The following is a 19,927-nucleotide window of genomic DNA, read 5'->3' as shown; positions in this document are numbered from 1 at the left end:
AGGCCATTGCTATTCACTTTATCTAAGATTTTATAAACCTCCATAAAATCACATCTCAACCTCCTATAATCCATGGGAAAAAAGTCCCAGTCTCTCCTTATAATTTATACCCTCTTGTCACAGCAACATCCTGATAAATCTTTTCTGATCCATCTCCAATTTAATAATATTCTTCCTATAGGTTTAGATAGGTAACGGTGGTAAAATCTGGATGCAGAAATCAAGAGAATTGGCCAAAAGGTACAAGTAAGCAAGTGGATGAGAAAGCAGGAAAGCTGAGTTGGGTTGGTCTTTAAGCAAACATGGTAAGTGGCAAAATCAATAGCTGTCATTTGTCACCTGGAAGCAGAGAAGCCAGGAAGCATTTGGACAGTGCAAGCAAACTCATTCATTACACAAGTAAACTAAGGTTGAGAAGTATGTGGAACAGGAGAAATTCTCAGTCTGGCCAAACCTATCATCAGTCATTTCACAATGGACTGTTTTCTCATCCAAAAGTTGTGCATTAGTCCATAAGATATAGGAGCAGAATTAGGCCATTCAGTCCACTGAGTCTGCTCCACCATTCAATCACGGTTGGTGTGTTTCTTAAGCTCATTCTTCTGCCTTCTACCCGAAACCCTTGATCCACTTATGAATCAGGAACTTATCTATCTCAATGACTTGGCAATGTTCTGTGGCAATGAGCTCACAGATTCAACAACCGCTAGCTGAAGAAATTCCTCAGCATCTTAGTTCTAAAGGGTCATTTGTTCACTCTATGACTATTTTCTCAAGTCCATGTCTCTCCTACTAATGGAAACAGCTTGTCCTCATTCATTCTCTTCAGGCTTCACAGTATTTTGTAAGTTTCAATGAGGACACCTCAGATTCTTCTAAACTCCACTGAGTATAAACCTAGAGTCCTCAACCTCTCTTCATAAGACAAACCCTTCATCTTAGAGATCATTCTTAGAAACCCCCACTGGACTCCCTTAAACACAAGCACATTAGATATGGAATGCAAAACTGTGCCCAATATTGCAAATGCAGTCTGACCAGAGCTTATACAGCCTCAGCAGTACATCTCTGCTCTTATATTCTAGCCCTCTTGAAATGAAGGACAATGTTGCATTTTCCTTTGTGTCAACTGAACCTGCACTCAAATCTGAAGAGAATCTTGAACTTATGCTTTGAATTTCTGAAGCCTTTCCCCATTTAGAAAACAGTTTATAGCTTTATTCTTTCTACCAAAGTGCAGAACTCCATTGATTCCTACACTGTATTCCATCCGTCACTTCTTTGCTCTCAACTCTGAGCTTGTCACGGCAGCATAGTGGCTCAGTGGTTAGCACTGCTGCCTTATGGTGCCTGGGATCTGGGTTCAGGGACCTCAGCCTTGGACGATTGTGTATCAAGTTTGCACATTCTCCCTATGTCTGCATAAGTTTCCTGCAAGTGCTCCAGTTTCCTCCCACAATCCAAAGGTGTGCAGGTTAGGTGAACTGGCCATGCTAAATTGCCCATAGTATTCAGGAATGTGTATGTTAGGTCCATTACTGTGCATTAGTCCATAAGATATAGAATTTCTCCTGTTCCACATACTTCTCAACCTTAGTTTACTTGTGTAATGAATGAGTTTGCTTGCACTGTCCAAATGCTTCCTGGCTTCTCTGCTTCCAGGTGACAAATGACAGCTATTGATTTTGCCACTTACCATGTTTGCTTAAAGACCAACCCAACTCAGCTTTCCTGCTTTCTCATCCACTTGCTTACTTGTACCTTTTGGCCAATTCTCTTGATTTCTGCATCCAGATTTTACCACCGTTACCTATCTAAACCTATATGTAAACGTAGGGGAATGGATCCTTGGAGGGTCAGTGTGGACTTGTTGGGCCGAAGGGCCTGTTTCCACACTGTAGGAATTCTAATTCTGTCCAAGTTCTTCTGTAACCTCCCACCGTCCTCAAAAATGCCTGCCCTGCGACTATCTTTGTGCCGTCTCCAAACTTAGCAAAAATGCCTCAGTTCCTTAGTCTGGATTGTTAATGTGCAATGTGAATAGTTTCCGCCCCAACATTGACTCCTGCACAATTCCACTAGTCACCAGCTACAATCCTGAAAAAGACCACTTTATCCCTATTCTCTGCCTTCTGCCGGTCAACCAATCCTCTATCCATGTAGTACATCACCCCTAAAACCATGTGCTTATTTAACAGCCTCCTGTGTGGCACCTTGTCAAAGGCCTTCTGAAAATCTAAATATAGGTAGTTCTTATGCTCAAAATGCTTTTTAACATCTAACTTCTCTTCCAGTGTTATCACCTTTCTTTTGTGTTCACGAGCTGCTATTTTATTACCAGCATGCTTCTTGCTAACATTCTTGTCACTACCTTTTTTTGTTTATCAAAATTGGAGGGGCATAAGCTAGGAGCAGATTGCGTGATATATAAATAGAAGAACACATTAGAAAGGCAAATAGTATGTATAAGAGTAATAGTCCTGCAGGAATTATACAGGGCTTGATCAGGAATTAAACAAAAGAATATTCTTGTCTCAGAGGGAGAGCAATGAACATTCATCAGTTTAATTTTTTAGATGAAGCTGCTCAATATATAGTACTGTACCTTTCATGCTGAGAGCAACTGACATTGGCACGGAGACTTCAGCGCTGACATCAGTAATGCGCAAAACAGTGCAAAGTCTTCGCTGACATCAATGGATGCACAGAACAATGCAGAAGCTTTGCTGATATCGGCCATGCACAACATAGCACAGCAGAGACACGTCGGCGCACGTGTAGAACAAAGTGTGCGAAGCAATCGTTGCTGAACTCGTGCTATTGTAAATAGAGGTAAGGGTTCTCAAAAATACTGTTCCCTAATTCTTCAGCAACATTATAGCCAAATTGTGCTGCTGATACATGCTCTATATAAGAACTACCTGTAGATCATGTCCACTGGCTCTCCTTTGTCTAAGTTGCTTGTTACCTCCTCAAAGAGTTCCAACACATTTGTCAGACAATGAGCTCCCCTTGACGAAGTCATGCTGTGTTTACCATGTGCGTCCAAGTACTCCACAATCCCATCCTACGTAATGGACTCCAAAATCTTACCGACAACTGAGTTCAAGCTAACCGGCCTATAATTTTCTGTTTTCTGCCTTCCTCTTCTTTAACCAGGGTACTACATTAAGCTTTTTTCAGTGCTCTGGAAATCTTCCCGACTTCAGTGATTCCTGAAAGATTACCATTAATGTCGCTATCATCTCCTCAACTATCTCCTTCAGAAATCTGGAGTGTAGTCCATCTTGTCTGGGGGACTTATCCACCTTCAGAACTTTCAGCTTCCCCAGCACCTTCCCCTTAGTGATGGCCATGACACTTACCTCTGTCCTGACTGTTTTTGAAGTTCTATTATGTTGCTGGAACTTTCCACTATGAAAACTGACACAAAGTACCTATTCATGGCCTCCTTCTTCAAACACAGCCCAGATGGCCTCCTTCTTCAAACACAGCCCAGATGGCCTCCTTCTTCAAACACAGCCCAGATGGCCTCCTTCTTCAAACACAGCCCAGATGGCCGCCTCCTTCAAACACAGCCCAGATGGCCGCCTCCTTCAAACACAGCCCAGATGGCCGCCTCCTTCAAACACAGCCCAGATGGCCGCCTCCTTCAAACACAGCCCAGATGGCCTCCTTCTTCAAGGACCGCAGATTTCCCCCAAACGTGGTCGACGATGCCCTCCACCGCATCTCCTCCACTTCCCGCTCCTCCGCCCTTGAGCCCCGCTCCTCCAACCGCCACCAAGACAGAACCCCACTGGTTCTCACCTACCACCCCACCAACCTCCGTATACAACGTATCATCCGCCGTCATTTCCGCCACCTCCAAACGGTCCCCACCACCAGGGATATATTTCCCTCCCCTCCCCTATCAGCGTTCCGCAAAGACCACTCCCTTCGTGACTCCCTCGTCAGGTCCACACCCCCCACCAACCCAACCTCCACTCCCGGCACCTTCCCCTGCAACCGCAGGAAATGTAAAACTTGCGCCCACACCTCCTCCCTCACATCCCTCCAAGGCCCCAAGGGATCCTTCCATATCCGCCACAAGTTCACCTGTACCTCCACACACATCATCTATTGCATCCGCTGCACCCGATGTGGCCTCCTCTACATTGGGGAGACAGGCTGCTTACTTGCGGAACGCTTCAGAGAACACCTCAGGGACGCCCGGACCAACCAACCCGTGGCTCAACACTTTAACTCTCCCTCCCACTCCACCGAGGACATGCAGGTCCTTGGACTCCTCCACCGGCAAAACATAACAACACGACGGTTGGAGGAAGAACGCCTCATCTTCCGCCCAGGAACCCTCCAACCACAAGGGATGAACTCGGATTTCTCCAGTTTCCTCATTTCCCCTCCCCCCACCTTGTCTCAGTCAGTTCCCACAACTCAGCACCGCCCTCCTAACCTGCAATCTTCTTCCTAACCTCTCCGCCCCCACCCCACTCCGGCCTATCACCCTCACCTTGACCTCCTTCCACCTATCACATCTCCATCGCCCCTCCCCCAAGTCCCTCCTCCCTACCTTTTATCTTAACCTGCCTGCCAACCTCTCCTCATTCCTGATGAAGGGCTTATGCCCGAAACGTCGAATTTCCTATTCCTTGGATGCTGCCTAACCTGCTGTGCTTTAACCAGCAACACATTTTCAACTGTGATCTCCAGCATCTGCAGACCTCATTTTTTACCTATTCAGTTTGTCTGCCTTTCTTTGCTCCCCATTACTACTTCTCCAGTATCACTTTCCAGCAATCCAATGTTCACTCTTGCCTCTCTTTTACCTTTTAGATATCTAAAAAAACTCTTGCAATCTTCTTTTATACAGCTAGTTAGCTTACCCTCATATTTCATCTTCTCTTTCGATCCCCCACCACCACCAATCTTGAACACCATTTCTTTATGTTCTCCTCTGCTGGTTCTTAAAGGCTTCCCAATAATCACACATTGTACGTTTCTCTTTTGCTTTTATGCTGTCCCCAACTTCCCTTGTCAGCCATGGTTGATATGGTTCCCTTAGCATATTTCGGCTTCCTTGGGATGAATTTCTGCTTTGCCTCCCAAGCTCTTGCAATTGCTGTTCCAGTGTCTTCCCTGCCAGGCTAGACTCCCCTTCTAATTAACTCTGACCAGCCCCTCCCTCATGCATTTGTAGTCCCTTTACTCAATTGTAATGCTGTTACGTTTGATTCCAGCTTCTCACTCACACTACAGGGTGTATTCCATCATATTACAGCCACTGCGCCCTTGGGGTTCCTTCACTTTCAGCTCCCTAATTAAGTCTACCTTATTACCCATCAATAAATCAAGATTACATGTTCCCTAGTCGGTTCTATCACAAACTGCTCCAAGCAAAACCTCAAACGTTCCATTTCTTGAGATCCACTACCACCTGGTTTTCTCAAACCACTTACGTATGAAGTGTTCCATGATTGTTGGAATTATGCCTTTCTTAGCCTTTTCTATCTCCTGGCTTGTTTTCTTCTGCAGATCCTAACTACTGTTAGGAGACCTATACAATAAGTCTGACAAGATATCTTTTTCTTTGCAGTTCCTCAACTCTAACCAAACATTTTATGACTCTATATTATTTCTTACTATCAATTTAACTTAATCTCTTTCTAACAAGGCAAGCCCATTCCCTCTGTCCATTTGAAAGGACACATCATTGGATGTTTCATTTCCCAGTCCTAACACCCTTGCAGCCACATCTTTGTTATACTCACAATATTATACCTGCCAGTTTCAACTGTCCAACTGAAAGATTTACTAGGATTTCTGTATTCCAACAACTTGCAATTATATGGCCTCTTTAGCATGGCAAAAATGCCCCAGGATTTTCAAATGGTAGCAATAAGAAGAACATTTTGACAATGAACCACATATTCTAGCAGATGACTCAAAGCTTAATCAAAGGTAGAGTTTAATGGAGGAAAGAAAGGTGCATGGGTTTAGGGAGAGAATTTCAGAGCTTGAGGGTTAGCCAGCTGAAAGAATGAACATCTTCCAAAAACGAACCATTATCATTGACCCACCTCTGAGCAGAGTTATAAGGGAAACCACTCTATGTTCTTGTAACAACTGGCTCAACTTATACTGAAGGTAATTGTCACAATATGCTTCAAGCGTGTTCTTAAAGAGAATCCGTCCACCCATTAATAAGTGATGCAACCAGTCTGGCATGCGAAAAACAACACGTCCTGCAATTCAAGACGAAAATGATTAGCAAAATAAATTCATCTCCAAACGCAGCATATATTTGAGCATTTTGGCTCTGACCACCATTGTTCTTAGCGGTTGATTTATTTTTATGGTTAAAAAAATGACAGGATTCAAGGAAACAAGCACAGCAATGTGGCTCCTGGCACTCCCATATGGACAAACCAGCAACTCTCAAGCTACCTGTAATGTGATGTCCGTATCTAGCCTGAAGTAGGATTTTTCCATAAGCTCTCTCCAATTTTATCCCAAATAAATGTATGCAATTCATTATGTGTAGACAAGACTAGGTCAACATTATTAAATTTGATCCAACAATACCCACTGTGTTAAATGGTATCCAAATGCGTATTTTCCTTGTAGTTTTGCTCATCTTTGCAATTGCTCCTCATGCATTCTTTGCACTAACATTGAACTTGAACAATTGCACCGACATAACAACTTTAACACTGTAAAACACACTACACAAGAGCATTAAAGGACGAATTTAAGTGTACAAAAGTAATACTGTTTGGTCAAATGCTTAGTCAAAGGAGGAAGGGAGAGGCAGGGAGGCTTGAGAAAGGACTCCCCAAACAGATAGGCAGCTCAAGGAGTGACAACCAACTGTGGCATTAAGGATGCACATAAGATCAGAATTGGAGAAAAGCAGAGATCACAAATGCAGTAGAGTTGGAGGAGATAAAGATAGGAGGAATAAGGACATCGATCAGAGTTCAGGATGGGCATGTTCCAGTAAGGAGGAAGGTTGAGGGTGACAAGGTAAAGGACCCTTGGATGGAGGGAAGTTATGATTAGATTAGATTAGATTACTTACAGTGTGGAAACAGGCCCTTCGGCCCAACAAGTCCACACCGACCCACCGTAACGCAACCCATCCCCTTACCCTTACACTTACCCCTTCACCTAACACTATGGGTAATTTAGCATGGCCAATTCACCTAACCTGCACATCTTTGGATTGTGGGAGAAAACCGGAGCACCCGGAGGAAACCCACGCAGACACGGGGAGAATGGCTGTGTGGAGTTTGCACAGTCACCTGAGGCGGAAACTGAACCCGGGTCTCTGGGGCTGTGAGGATGCAGTGCTAACCACTGTGTCACCGTGCTGCCCACAATGAATTTAGTCAAAAGAATAAAAGAAGCAAATGTAAGGTTTAGGAAACTAAAACCAGTCAGGGCCCATGAGGAATATAAAGAAAGCAGGAAAGCAGGGAATTAGGAGAGCAAGACGGAGTATTGAAATGACCTTGGCAAGTAGAGTTAAAGAAAATCCTAAGGCATTCTATTAAAACAAGAGGATAATGACAAAGAAGGCAGGACCACTAAAGGATAAAGGAGGGAATTTGTGCTTGGAGGCAGGGGATGTGGATGAGATTCAAAATGAGTACTTTACGCCAGTGTTCACCCAGGAGAAAGATACGCAGGATAGTGAGATTTGTGTGGAGCTTGCTAATATGCTAGGGTATTTTGAGACCGAGCAAGAAGTGGTGTTGGGTCTTTTGAAGAGCATTAAGGTGGATAAGTCTCTATGGCCCAACGGGATCTATCCAAGGTTACTGAGAGCCAAGAAAGGAGATTGTTGGGGCCTTCACCACTATTCTTGTAACCCTGTTAGCAACTAGAGGGGTCCAGGAGGACTGATGAGTAGCTAGTGTTATTTCTCTGTTCAAGAAGAAGAATAGGGATAATCCAGAAAACTACAGACCAGTGAGTCCCACACTGGTAGTTGGGAAGCTATTAGAGAGAATTCTTAGGAATAGGATTGACATGTTTCGACCAGCATGGCCTAACTAGGGACAGTTAGCATGGCTTTGAGAGGGGCACGTCATGTCTTACTAACTTGATTGAATTTTTCAAGGTGGAGACAAAGGTGATCGATGAGGATACAGCAGTGGATGTTGTCTACATGGATTTTAGTACGGCTTTCATCAAGATTCCTCATGGGATGCTCATCCAAAAGATTAAGATGCATGGATCCATGGTAACGTAGCCACATAGATTCAGAATTGGCTTGGAAGGCAGAGAGTAGTGATGGAAGGGCATTTTTCTGGCTGGAGGTGTTCCGCAGGGTTCTGTATTGGAACCTCTGTTGTTTGTGATATATATATAAATGACTTGGATGAAAATGCAGATGGCTGGGTTAGTAAGTTCAAAGAAAATTGGTGGAGTTGTGGACAGTGGAGAAGGTTGTCAAAGGATAGAGCGAGATATAGGACAGTTGCAGATTAGATTAGATTAGACTTACAGTGTGGAAACAGGCCCTTCGGCCCAACAAGTCCACACCGACCCGCCGAAGCGCAACCCACCCATACCCCTACATTTTACCCCTTACCTAACACTACGGGCAATTTAGCTTGGCCAATTCACCTGACCTGCACATCTTTGTGACTGTGGGAGAAAACCGGAGCACCCGGAGGAAACCCACGCAGACACGGGGAGAATGTGCAAACTCCACACAGTTTGTCGCCTCGGGAGACATATGGTGTACTTTTTCTTAGCTTCCACACTGTATCTTTACCGCACTTCTTTAATAGTGGCACCACGTTTGCCAACCTCTAGTCTTCCGGCATCTCACTTGTGACTATCGATGATACAAATATCTCAGCAAGAGGCCCAGCAATCACTTCTCTAGCTTCCCACAGAGTTCTTGGATACACCTGATTAGGTCCTGGGGATTTATCCACCTTTAACCGTTTCAAGACATCCAGCACTTCCTCCACGGTAATGTGGACATTTTGCAAGATGTCACCATCTATTTCCCTACAGTCTATATCTTCCATATCCTTTTCCACAGTAAACACTGATGCAAAATACTCATTTAGTATCTCCCCCATTTTCAGTGGCTCCACACAATGGCTGCCTTGCTGATCATTGAGGGGCCCTATTCTCTCCCTAGTTACCCTTTTGACCTTAACATATTTGTAAAAACCCTTTGGATTCTTCTTAATTCTATTTGCCAAAGCTATCTCATGCCCCCGTTTTGCCGTCCTGATTTCCCTCTTAAATATACTCCTACTTTCTTTATACTCTTCTAAGGATTCACTCGATCTATCCTGTCTATATGCTTCCTTCTTTTTCTTAACCAAACCCTCAATTTCTTTATTCATCCAGCATTCCCTATTCCTACCAGCCTTCCCTTTCAACTTGACAGGAATATACTTTCTCTGGATTCTTGTTATCTCATTTCTGAAGGCTTCCCATTTTCCAGCTGTTCCTTTACCTGCGAACATCTACCTCCAATCAGCTTTTAAAAGTTCTAGCCAAAGACTGTCAAAATTGGCCTTTCTCCAATTTAGAACTTCAGCTTTTAGATCTGGCCTATCCTTTTCCATCACTATTTTAAAACGAAGAGAATTATGGTCGCTGGCCCCAAAGTGCTCCCCCAGACACCTCAGTCACCTGCCCTGCCTTATTTCCCAAGAGAAGGTCAAGTTTTGCACCTTCTCTAGTAGGTACATCCACATACTGAATCAGAAAATTGTCTTGTACATACTTAACAAATTCCTCTCTATTTAAACCTTTAACACTATGGCAGTCCCAGTTGATGTTTGGAAAGTTAAAATCCCCTACCATAACTGCCCTAATATTCTTACAGATAACTGAGGTCTCCTTACAAGCTTGTTTCTCAATTTCCCTCTGACTATTTGGGGGGGGGTCTATAATACAATCCCAATAATGTGATCATCCCTTTCTTATTTCTCAGTTCCACCCAAACAACTTTCCTGGATGTACTTCCGGGAATATCCTCCCTCAGCACAGTTTTAATGCTATCCCTAATCAAAAATGCCACTCCCCCTCCTCTCTTGCTTCCCTTTCTATCCTTCCTGTAGCATTTGTATCCTGGAACATTAAGCTGCCTGCCCTGCCCATCCCTGAGCCATGCTTCTGTAATTGCTATGATATCCCAGTCCCATGTTCCTAACTATGCCCTGAGTTCATCTGCCTTCCCTGTTAGGCCCCTTGCATTGAAATAAATGCAGTTTAATTTGTTAGTCCTACCTTGTCCCTGCCTGTCCCGACTGTTTGACTCACTTCTGTTCTCAGCTGTACCTGTCACAGATTGATCTCTTTCCTTACTATCTCCCTGGGTCCCAACCCCCCACCTTACTAGTTTAAATCCTCCCAAGCAGTTCTAGCACATTTCTCTGCCAGTATATTAGTCCCCTTCCAATTAAGGTGCGATCTGTCCTTCTTTGGGAGATCAAATGTAAAGGAAACGTTTACACTTAAGAGTCAGCCCCTCAACAGCATTGATGTACAGAGGGATCTTGGGATTCAAGTCAACAGCTTCCTAGAAGTGGCCACACAAATAGATAGGGTAGTAAAAGCAGCTCATAGCATGCTTGCCTTTATTGATTAGGGAATTGAGTACAAGAGTTGGGATGTAATGAAGCATCTTTTTAAGACTTTGGTTAGGCCACACTTAAGAGAATTGTGTTCAATTCTAGTTTCTACGTTACACAAAGGATTTGGGGAGGGTGCAGAAGAGGTTTACCAGGATGCTGCCTGGATTAGAGTCAGGGCTAAAAGTAGGGCTAGAAAAACTTGGGTTATTTTCTTTGGAGCGGCAGAGGCAGAGAGGAAACTTGATAGATGTGAGATGTGAGAAACTATAAAAATGTGAGATGCATCGGTAGGGTTGACAGTCAGAATCTTTTTCCCAGAGTTGAAATGTCTAATACTATGGGGCATGTATTTAAGATAAAAGGGGAAAAGTTCAAAGATGATGGGAGGGGCAAGTTGTTTACACAACGTAGCAGGTGCCTGGAATGCGCTGCCACAGGTGGTGGTGGAGGCAGATAAAATATGGGCACTTAGCGGGCTTTTAGAAATATGCAAGGAAGAGAGATATGGACCAAGGGCAGACAAAAGGGACTATTTTAATTTGGCGGCATGTTCAGGACAACAACATGGTCTGAAGGGCCTATTCTTGTGCTGTACAGTTCTATGTTGCCACGAACACATCACAGGAGGAAGAGATGAATTGGAAATTTTGTGGATTATCGATATCAATATCTACACAACCTGAAACATCTAAATATTGGAATGTTGAGCTACCAGTCTTGTCCTTCTCTCAACTAAGTTTTTTATAATGGCTACAACATTGTAAATTCACGTACCAACCCAGCCTCTAAGTTCATCTGTCTAATTTGTTAACTCCTTATACTAAAATAAATACACTTCAGACATACTCCAACATGTTCATTAACCTAATCCTGCCTGTTCTTCTCCACACTTACTTTTAAATTTACCTGATTCAAGCAACTTTTAAAATTGCCTGACTTTTCCCTTCAAATGAATGAGCTGACTATGGAGGTGAGGCAAATGTCAGCAGTTACATGCAAAAAATGACCAATACAGGTGAGTTATCAATATCTTCACCTAAGTAGAGATGTTTAAATTGTGAATATATTTGCTTTTAAATAATCTTTGTTGACAAGAATGTTGCAGAAATGGTCAACATAAAAGACTGAGCAAACCAATACCTGAAGCTTATGACCTTGGCGATAAAACCTTTCTTACCAGGGAAAGGACAAAAGCAACTCATAATTTTGATCAACTTGACAATATAATCAATACAATTTTATGTGTTGAGTTTATGAAGGAACATTAGATGTTCCATATTCTCCAATATTTCAACTGATGCTATGCCTCAATGTGTTGTGATAGTTAGAGGAAAATAGGCATTCAAATAGGACGATTTTGTAGCTTGTGCCTCTGTAGAAATTCACCAGTCTGTTTCAGGTCTAGATTCAGTGGTCACAGTTTGAGTGCTCAATAGAGAGACTCAAGACCAGCCTGAAATTGGTGTATATTTCGATCATTTAAGACAAGCCAGGGAACTATAGACCGGTGAGCCTGACCTTGGTGGTGGGCAAGTTGTTGGAGGGAATCCTGAGGGACAGGATGTACATGTATTTGGAAGGGCAAGGACTGATTCGGGATAGGCAACATGGCTTTGTGCGCGGGAAATCATGTCTCACAAACTTGATTGAGTTTTTTGAAGTAACAAAGAAGATTGATGAGGGCAGAGCAGTAGATGTGATCTATATGGACTTCAGTAAAGCGTTCAACAAGGTTACACATGGGAGACTGTTTAGCAAGGTTAGATCTTATGGAATACAGGGAGAATTAGCCATTTGGATACAGAACTGGCTCAAAGGTAGAAGACAGAGAGGGTGGTGGTGGAGGGTTGTTTTTCAGGCTGGAGGCCTGTGACCAGTGGAGTGCTACAAGGATCGCTGCTGGGCCCTCTACTTTTTGTCATTTACATAAATGATTTGGATGCGAGCATAAGAGGTACAGTTAGTACGTTTGCAGATGACACCAAAATTGGAGGTATAGTGGACAGCGAAGAGGGTTACCTCTGATTACAACAGGATCTGGACCAGATGGGCCAATGGGCTGAGAAGAGCCAGATGGAGTTTAATTCAGATAAATGCGAGGTGCAGCATTTTGGGAAAGCAAATCTTAGCAGGACTAATACAGTTAACGGTAAGGTCCCAGGAAGTGTTGCTAACAAAGAGACCTTAGAGTGCAGGTTCATAGCTTCTTGAAAGTGGAGTCGCAGGTAGATAGGATAGTGAAGGCAGCGTTTGGTATGCTTTCCTTTATTGGTCAGAATATTGAGTACAGGAGTTGGGAGGTCATGTTGCGGCTGCACAGGACGTTGGTTAGGCCATTGTTTGAATATTGTGCGCAATTCTGGTCTCCTTCCTATCGGAAAGATGTTGTGAAACTTGAAAGGATTCAGAAAAGATTTACAAGGATGTTGCCAGGGTTGGATGATTTGAGCTACAGGGAGAGGCTGAAAAGGCTGGGGTTGTTTTCCCTGAAGTGTCAGAGGCTGAGGGGTGATCTTATAAAGGTTTACAAAATTATAAGGGGCATGGATAGGATAAATAAACAAAGTCTTTTCCCTGGGTCGGGAATCCAGAGCTAGAGGGCATAGGTTTAGGGTGACAGGGGAAAGATATAAAAGTGACCTAAGGGGAAACGTTTTCACGCAGAGTGTGGTACATGTATGGAATGAGCTGCCAGAGAATGTCGGGGAGGCTGGTACAATTACAACATTTAAAAGGCAACATTTAATGGGTATATGAATAGGAAGGGTTTGAGGGATATGGGCCGGGTGCTGGCAGGTGGGACTAGATTGGGTTGGGATATGGACGGGTTTGTTTCCATGCTGTCCATCTCCATGACTTTATAACTGCTGTCCTTGCCCTTCATTCTAAGGTGGGCATGCTGTTCCTGAATTCTCACTATTGTACTTTTAAAAGGCTACCACGTTCTAAATGTGCATTTACCTGCAAGTAGCTGTCTAATGATATTAATTTTAATTTTGAGAACAAATTGCTTTTGTTAGATACGTAAAGAGAAACTTTTTTTTCTAATGAAATAATTCTTAACAAGGTATCTTATCATTTGAGGAGAAAGTGAGGACTGCAGATGCTGGAGATCAGAGCTGAAAATGTGTTGCTGGAAAAACGCAGCAGTTCAGGCAGCATCCAAGGAGCAGGAGAATCTATGTTTCAGGCATGAGCCCTTCTTATCTTTTGATCCAGCTGGTTACAGAGTAAAATTAGAAAAGACATTTTTCACACAAAGCTTGGTGAAAATCTGAACTCTTTCCATCAAAAGTGTGTGGACACAGAAATAAGACCTTTAGTAAAGATTAATTGATATTTAAGGAGAGCAAGTAATATAGAGCCAAGATAGCTAAGTGGTGTTGAGGCCCGAATCAGCCATGTTCGGATTGAGGTGTCAGAACTGGATAGGAAGGAGAATGACCTATTCCTGCTCTTACATTCCTATAACTGTCAGCAAGCAGGCTTAAAATGATAGTGTAATAGTGGTCCAATGACGGCATGAAATGGAAAGCAACGTTCAAACTATAAACATAACACTACGGGGCAGAATTATTTATTACTTGTTCAATCAAAGTTATTGGTGTTACATTAAAAAAGACTCTCAGCAAAAAGACAATAGTGATCTCATAACAGATGACCATCTGACTCTGCTATGCCTGCATCCACAATAAATGTAGAAGTCATGTTAAGGTTGGACAACTGTATCAATGTAAAGCATGATATCACATTCAAGGAGCCACAAGTCTGGAGGATGCAGTTTTCTATAAATGCAATTTTCAGGTTGAATGTCTGACAGTCAGAAAACTCACTCACCCACATAAATCAGATAATCGTAAACACCATCTAACGTCATCATTTCCATGAAGTAGTTCTGGTTATATTTCTTCTCTGTGTTTTCAGAACGATTGGCATTATTTTTATACAAGTCATTAAAAAGCTGAAAGAAAGGCAATATTAACTGATGAACCTCATCCCTTCTACAATATTTAAACATGGTACTTCACATTTACACCTGCTATCATTTACTTTCCATGATTATTCATGCATTTTAAACAGGAAAAACTGCAACTAATATTTTTCATGATGGTGTGAGTGAGTCAGAGGACCAAGTAAGATGCCTTAAGTGTTATAAAACGAAAATTGAACATTGATAGGAAGTGAGTAAGTATACAAAGAATCTGACATTTTTAGTCAATCTGCCCTCAAATTGTGTACAATAAAATGAACATGTATGATGAGATTATGTTGTCCTTGTTTTTTTTTCCAAGAGGGGTTGTAAAAAGCAGAGGTTCCGATTTAGGACATAGAACATAGAACAATACAGCACAGTACAGACCCTTCGGTCCTCAATCTTGTGCCAACCTGTGAAACCGATCTGTAGCCCATCTAACCTCCGCCATTCCATCATTATCTATATATTTATCAAATGACTATTTAAATCCCCTTAAAGTTGGCGAGTCTACTACTGTTGCACGCAGGGCATTCCATGCCCTTATTACTATGTGAAGAACCTACCTCTAACATCTGTCCTATATCTATCAGCCCTCAGTTTAAAGCTATGTCCCCTCGTGCTAGCCATCACCATCAGAGGAAAAAAGCTCTCACTGTCCATCCTATCTAACTCTCTGATTATCTTGTATGCCTCAATTAAGTCACCTCTTAATCTCCTTTCCAACAAAGACATCAAGGCCTCAGCCTTTCCTCATAAGACCTTCCCTCTATACCAGGCAACACCCTATTAAATCTCCTCTGCATCCTTTCCAAAGCATCCACGTCTTTCTTATAATGCAGTGACCAGAACTCTATGCAATACTCCAAATGCATCCGCACCTGAGTTTTGTACAGCTGCAATATGCCGACATGGCTCAGAAAGTCAATCCCTTGAACAATAAAAGCTAACACACCATATGACTTCTTAACAACTCTATCAACCTGCGTGGCAACTTTCAGGGATCTGTACACATGGACAGAGTTCTCTCTGATCATCCACACTACCAAGAATCTTACCATTAGCCCAGTACTCTGCATTCCTGTTACTCCTTCCAAAATGAATCACCTCACACTTTTCCACATTAAACTCCATTTTCCACCTCTCAGCCCAGCTCTGCAGCTTATCTATGTCCCTCTGTAACCTACAACATCCTTCTGCATGATCCACAACTCCATCTGGATAACTTGTAACACTGAAGCGCCCTAACTGAGCCTTCATGTCTCATCTTTACGTAAGCCTCCTTCTTCCTTTTCACAAGAGATTCAACTTCTTCAGTAAACCACGGTTCCCTCGCTTGACCACTTCCTCTGTGCCTGACAGGTACGTACTTACCAAGGACATGCAGAATCTGTTGCTTGCACAAGCTTCACATTTCTATTGTCCCCATCCCCTGCAGTTTCCTTTCCAATCCCATGCATTCTAAATCTTGCCTAATCACATCATAATTGCCTTTCCCCCCACTTACAACTCTTGCCTTGCAGTATATACCTACATAACTGAATTGTGGTCACTATCACCAAAGTGCTCACCTACCTCCAAATCTAACCCCTGGCCCTGGTCATGAGCCAGTACCAAATAAAACGTGGGCTCGCCCCTTGCTGGCCTATCCACATGCTGTGCCAGGAAACCCTCCTGCACACATTGGTCAAAAACTGACCCATCTAAGATACCCGAACTATAGTATTTCCAGTCAATATTAGAAAAGTTAAAGCCCCCATAACAGTTACCGCTACTTTCACTCCTATCGAGAATTATCTTTACTATCCTTTCCTCTACATCTCTGGAACTCTTCGGAGGTCTATAGAAAACTCCCAACAGGTTGACCTCTCCTTTCCTGTTTCTAACCTCAGCCCATACTACCTCAGTAGACGAGTCCTCATCAAATGTCCTTTCTGCCACCATAACACTGTCCTTGACTAACAATACTCCCCACACCTTTTACCAACCTTCCTGTTCTTACTGAAACATCTAAACCCTGGAACCTGCAACAATCATTCCTGTCCCAGCTCTACCCATGTCTCCAAAATGGCCACAACATCGAAGTCCCAGGTACCAACCCATGCTGCAAGTTCACCCACCTTATTCCAGATGCTCCTGCCATTGAAGTAGATACACGTCAAACCACATTCCTGCCTGCTTGACCTTGAAATCTTATTCATGACCTCACTACTCTCAACCTCCGGGACACTGGAACTACAGTTTAGGTTCCCATCTCCCTGCTGAATAAGTTTAAATTCTCCCAAAGAGCATTAGCAAATCTACCTCCCCCAACACCCCGGATATTGATATCCCTCTGGCTCAGGTGTAGACCACCCTGTTTGTAGATGTTCTATCTACACAAGAATGAGCCCCAATTATCCAGGTATCTGAATTCCTCCTTCCTGCACCATCGCTGTAGCCATGTGTTCAACTGCTCTCTCTCCCTTTTCCTAGCTTCGCTAGCATGTCGCATGAGTAACAAACCAGAGATAACAACTGTTTCCTCTAGCTTTAAGCTTCCAGCTAGCTCCCTGAATTTTTCCATTACATCCCCATGCCTTTTCTTATCTATGTTGTTGGTGCCTATGTGGACCGCAACTTGGGGCTACTCCCCTTCCCCCTTAAGGGGCCCAAAACACGAGCTGAGACATCACGGACCTTTGCACCTGGGAGGCAACACATCAATCACAAATCTCTCTCATTCCGATAGAATCTCCTATCTGTCCCCCTAACTATGGAGTCCTCAATGACTAATGCTCTCTTCCTCTCCCCCCTTTCCTTTTGAGCAACAGGGACAGACTCTGTGCCAGAGACCTGTATCCCTGGTACGTTGTCCCCCAGAACAGTATCCAAAACGGTATACTTGTTATTGAGGGGATTTGTCTAGAATTAGGCCATTTTGGTTCTGGCTAACAGATAGTGCCTAAGGCAATAATCAGGGAAAAGGTCTTTCAGATTTTTTTTGAAAACATTTGTACAATGAAAGGGAAGTGACCAGTTCTCCCAATTCAGGGATTTTTCTCGTTTGGTTTAGTTTTTAGCAAGCGGTCTGTTCAAAGCTACTAGTCAAAGAAAGCGGCTGCAGTGAAAAGAGAGTTCCATGCTTCGGCCAATGATCCCTGGCTGATTCTCTCTGCCATCTCTCTCCCCTGTAAGAACCTGTGTTTGAATCAAGGGATGTGTTTATAGGATGTTACAGAAAATCGGAACAGCTCTTTGTTAAGCGTGGAGGATATCATGTCAGTCCGGTTTTCAAATAGTTGTATTTCTGAATTCTGTTTTCTCTTGCTTGTGTTTCATTTGGTAGTCTGTAAATCACTGCTGTTTTGTTTGAAACTAAATGGTTTGATCAGCGGCATCATTCCTGGAATATCCACCTTACAATCTTTAAGCTTTTTTTATTGGGCATTGGCAAAGACTACCCTGACTGTCAAAGATGATCATGAATGATCCACCTCAATTCAACCTTCCTGAGTTATCCCCATATCTCTCAAATACCTTCATATCCATTAAAAAAATCTAAAATAAATTTGGAATATAGCAGAGAAGAATTATTACTGAATTTGAAATGTCCTCTAGACATACATTTCTCAAAAACAGCACTAAATCCTGACTCTTGAAAATAGGTGTGGTAGACAGTTGCTGCTGCAATATATAAATATTATTAAACAGTGTTAATTTTGAAAATGATTAGGTTTTTCGCAAAGTTGCAATGTGAAAGCATTTACTTCAACTTTTTCGCTGACGATTTGCTTCTCGTTAAACTACAAATTGTAGTGTGAATTTTTCAAATAGCCATCATACACCTACATAATCACATATCAAAGATCAATAGACTAGCATCGCCACCTTCCAAAGTTTAACATTAGCCAAGTCTCAAATTAAGTGTCCAAGTTCAAAATGATTAAATTCATCACAATTATTCATTACTTTGAGATTACCAAATACATGGACAAACATTTGGGAGTCTATTGCAAATGTTAATCATAATATAATCTCAACTGCAGAGTAGATGATGAATATCTAAAAAAAACTGAAAGAACCGCAGATGTTGGAAATCAGAAACAAGAACAGAATTTGCTGGAAAAGCTCAGCACGTCTTGCAGCATTTGTGGATAGAAATCAAGAGTTAATATTTCAGATCCAGTGATCCCTCTGAAGAATCTACTGAATAAGAATTGTGTTACAATTTCAGCAAGCACTGAATTACCAAGTGTGATTTAAGAAAAAAAGGTCAATATGTAACATTGATTGGCTCTTCCCACAAATTACCTGCCAAATATACTGGCTCTCAAATTTACCTTTTTGTTGTTTTCCGAAGTAGGACTGAGAATGGTGAGTTCTGGTCTACTTGGTTTAGGTTTGGGAGCCTCACAGGAGTTAATAAATGCTGTGAGGAATGACTCCAGATGTTGGCCTTTCTGCAACCGAAACAGGGAAATAAATGCAGCTTTATACATGCTGCACATGTTGTACAATTTGAAAGAAAGGCAGACATAAAATGAGGAAGGTGCAGCTAAATATAAAGTAGCGTAGGGAATGCCATTGTACTTATGTTACTTTTCAATTTGATTAATAGCTTCTTTAAAGAAAATATCGAACAAATACATTTTCTACTTCATAGAAGTTATAGTTTCAATGAACAATAGCTAGAGAAAGTCACATGGAGTTGTCAGATCTCGGTCAGTGCAACAGCAAATAGACAACAATTTGGCCTCCATTCTAGAGAAAAATGATATACATGCCAGCTTCTGATAGCGATCCAGCACCGCCTGCTAAGAACTGCACACCACTTTGTTTGCTTCAACCCCATAGTTAAACAATCTGCCCATATGCACATAACCAAAAAGGTTGTCACGTGAATGGCAAAGCATATTCAGCACCTTGGAACCAAGCACATGAATGCAGCAGAAAAAAGAACTCGTGGTTCACTTACTCAGATGTGCATGAAATAGTGCATCACTAGCCCTATTTAGGCAACGAACCAATTAAAACAATTGATCATTCTTCATCCTAAATGCAGTCTCCTTAGCTCGGGGCTCATCCATCCGTATGCTTTTTTCTTTTTCTTTCCTTTTTCATCTTTTTTTTTTACTAAGAGTTTAAAGTTGCTTTTTTTAAAAGAAAACAAAACTTGGAGCAGCTGAGGGCCTGAATGGAGTGGTGCAGAGCAGGCTTGAGCCCAGAGCACAGGGAGCTGGAGGCATTGAGCAGAGCAGGGACATTTGTTGGACTGGGGACTGGTGCAGGCAGTCAGCGGCTTGAGGGGCCAGTCAGACTACATGTGGAAGCCCCTCAACTGAATGTAATGTTTATCTGT

The 19,927-nt window shown here is 42.5% G+C and overlaps 1 protein-coding gene across 1 annotated transcript in view; it reads right to left on the bottom strand.

The window, feature by feature from the left end:
* snx14 (sorting nexin 14) overlaps window positions 1-19,927 on the bottom strand; it is a 217,068-nt gene that overhangs the window by 48,375 nt on the left and 148,766 nt on the right. Inside the window, exons 23-25 of the mRNA XM_060830993.1 lie at window positions 18,909-19,028; window positions 14,451-14,574; window positions 6,081-6,245 (exon numbers count right to left, since the gene is read on the bottom strand). Of these exons, the coding sequence (XP_060686976.1) occupies window positions 6,081-6,245; window positions 14,451-14,574; window positions 18,909-19,028 (409 nt within the window). The remainder of the gene's footprint in view (window positions 1-6,080; window positions 6,246-14,450; window positions 14,575-18,908; window positions 19,029-19,927) is intronic.

The sequence above is a fragment of the Hemiscyllium ocellatum genome, chromosome 10, assembly GCF_020745735.1.
Source record: "Hemiscyllium ocellatum isolate sHemOce1 chromosome 10, sHemOce1.pat.X.cur, whole genome shotgun sequence".
Classification (NCBI taxonomy): domain Eukaryota; kingdom Metazoa; phylum Chordata; class Chondrichthyes; order Orectolobiformes; family Hemiscylliidae; genus Hemiscyllium; species Hemiscyllium ocellatum.
This window is presented reverse-complemented; position numbering and strand designations above follow the sequence as displayed.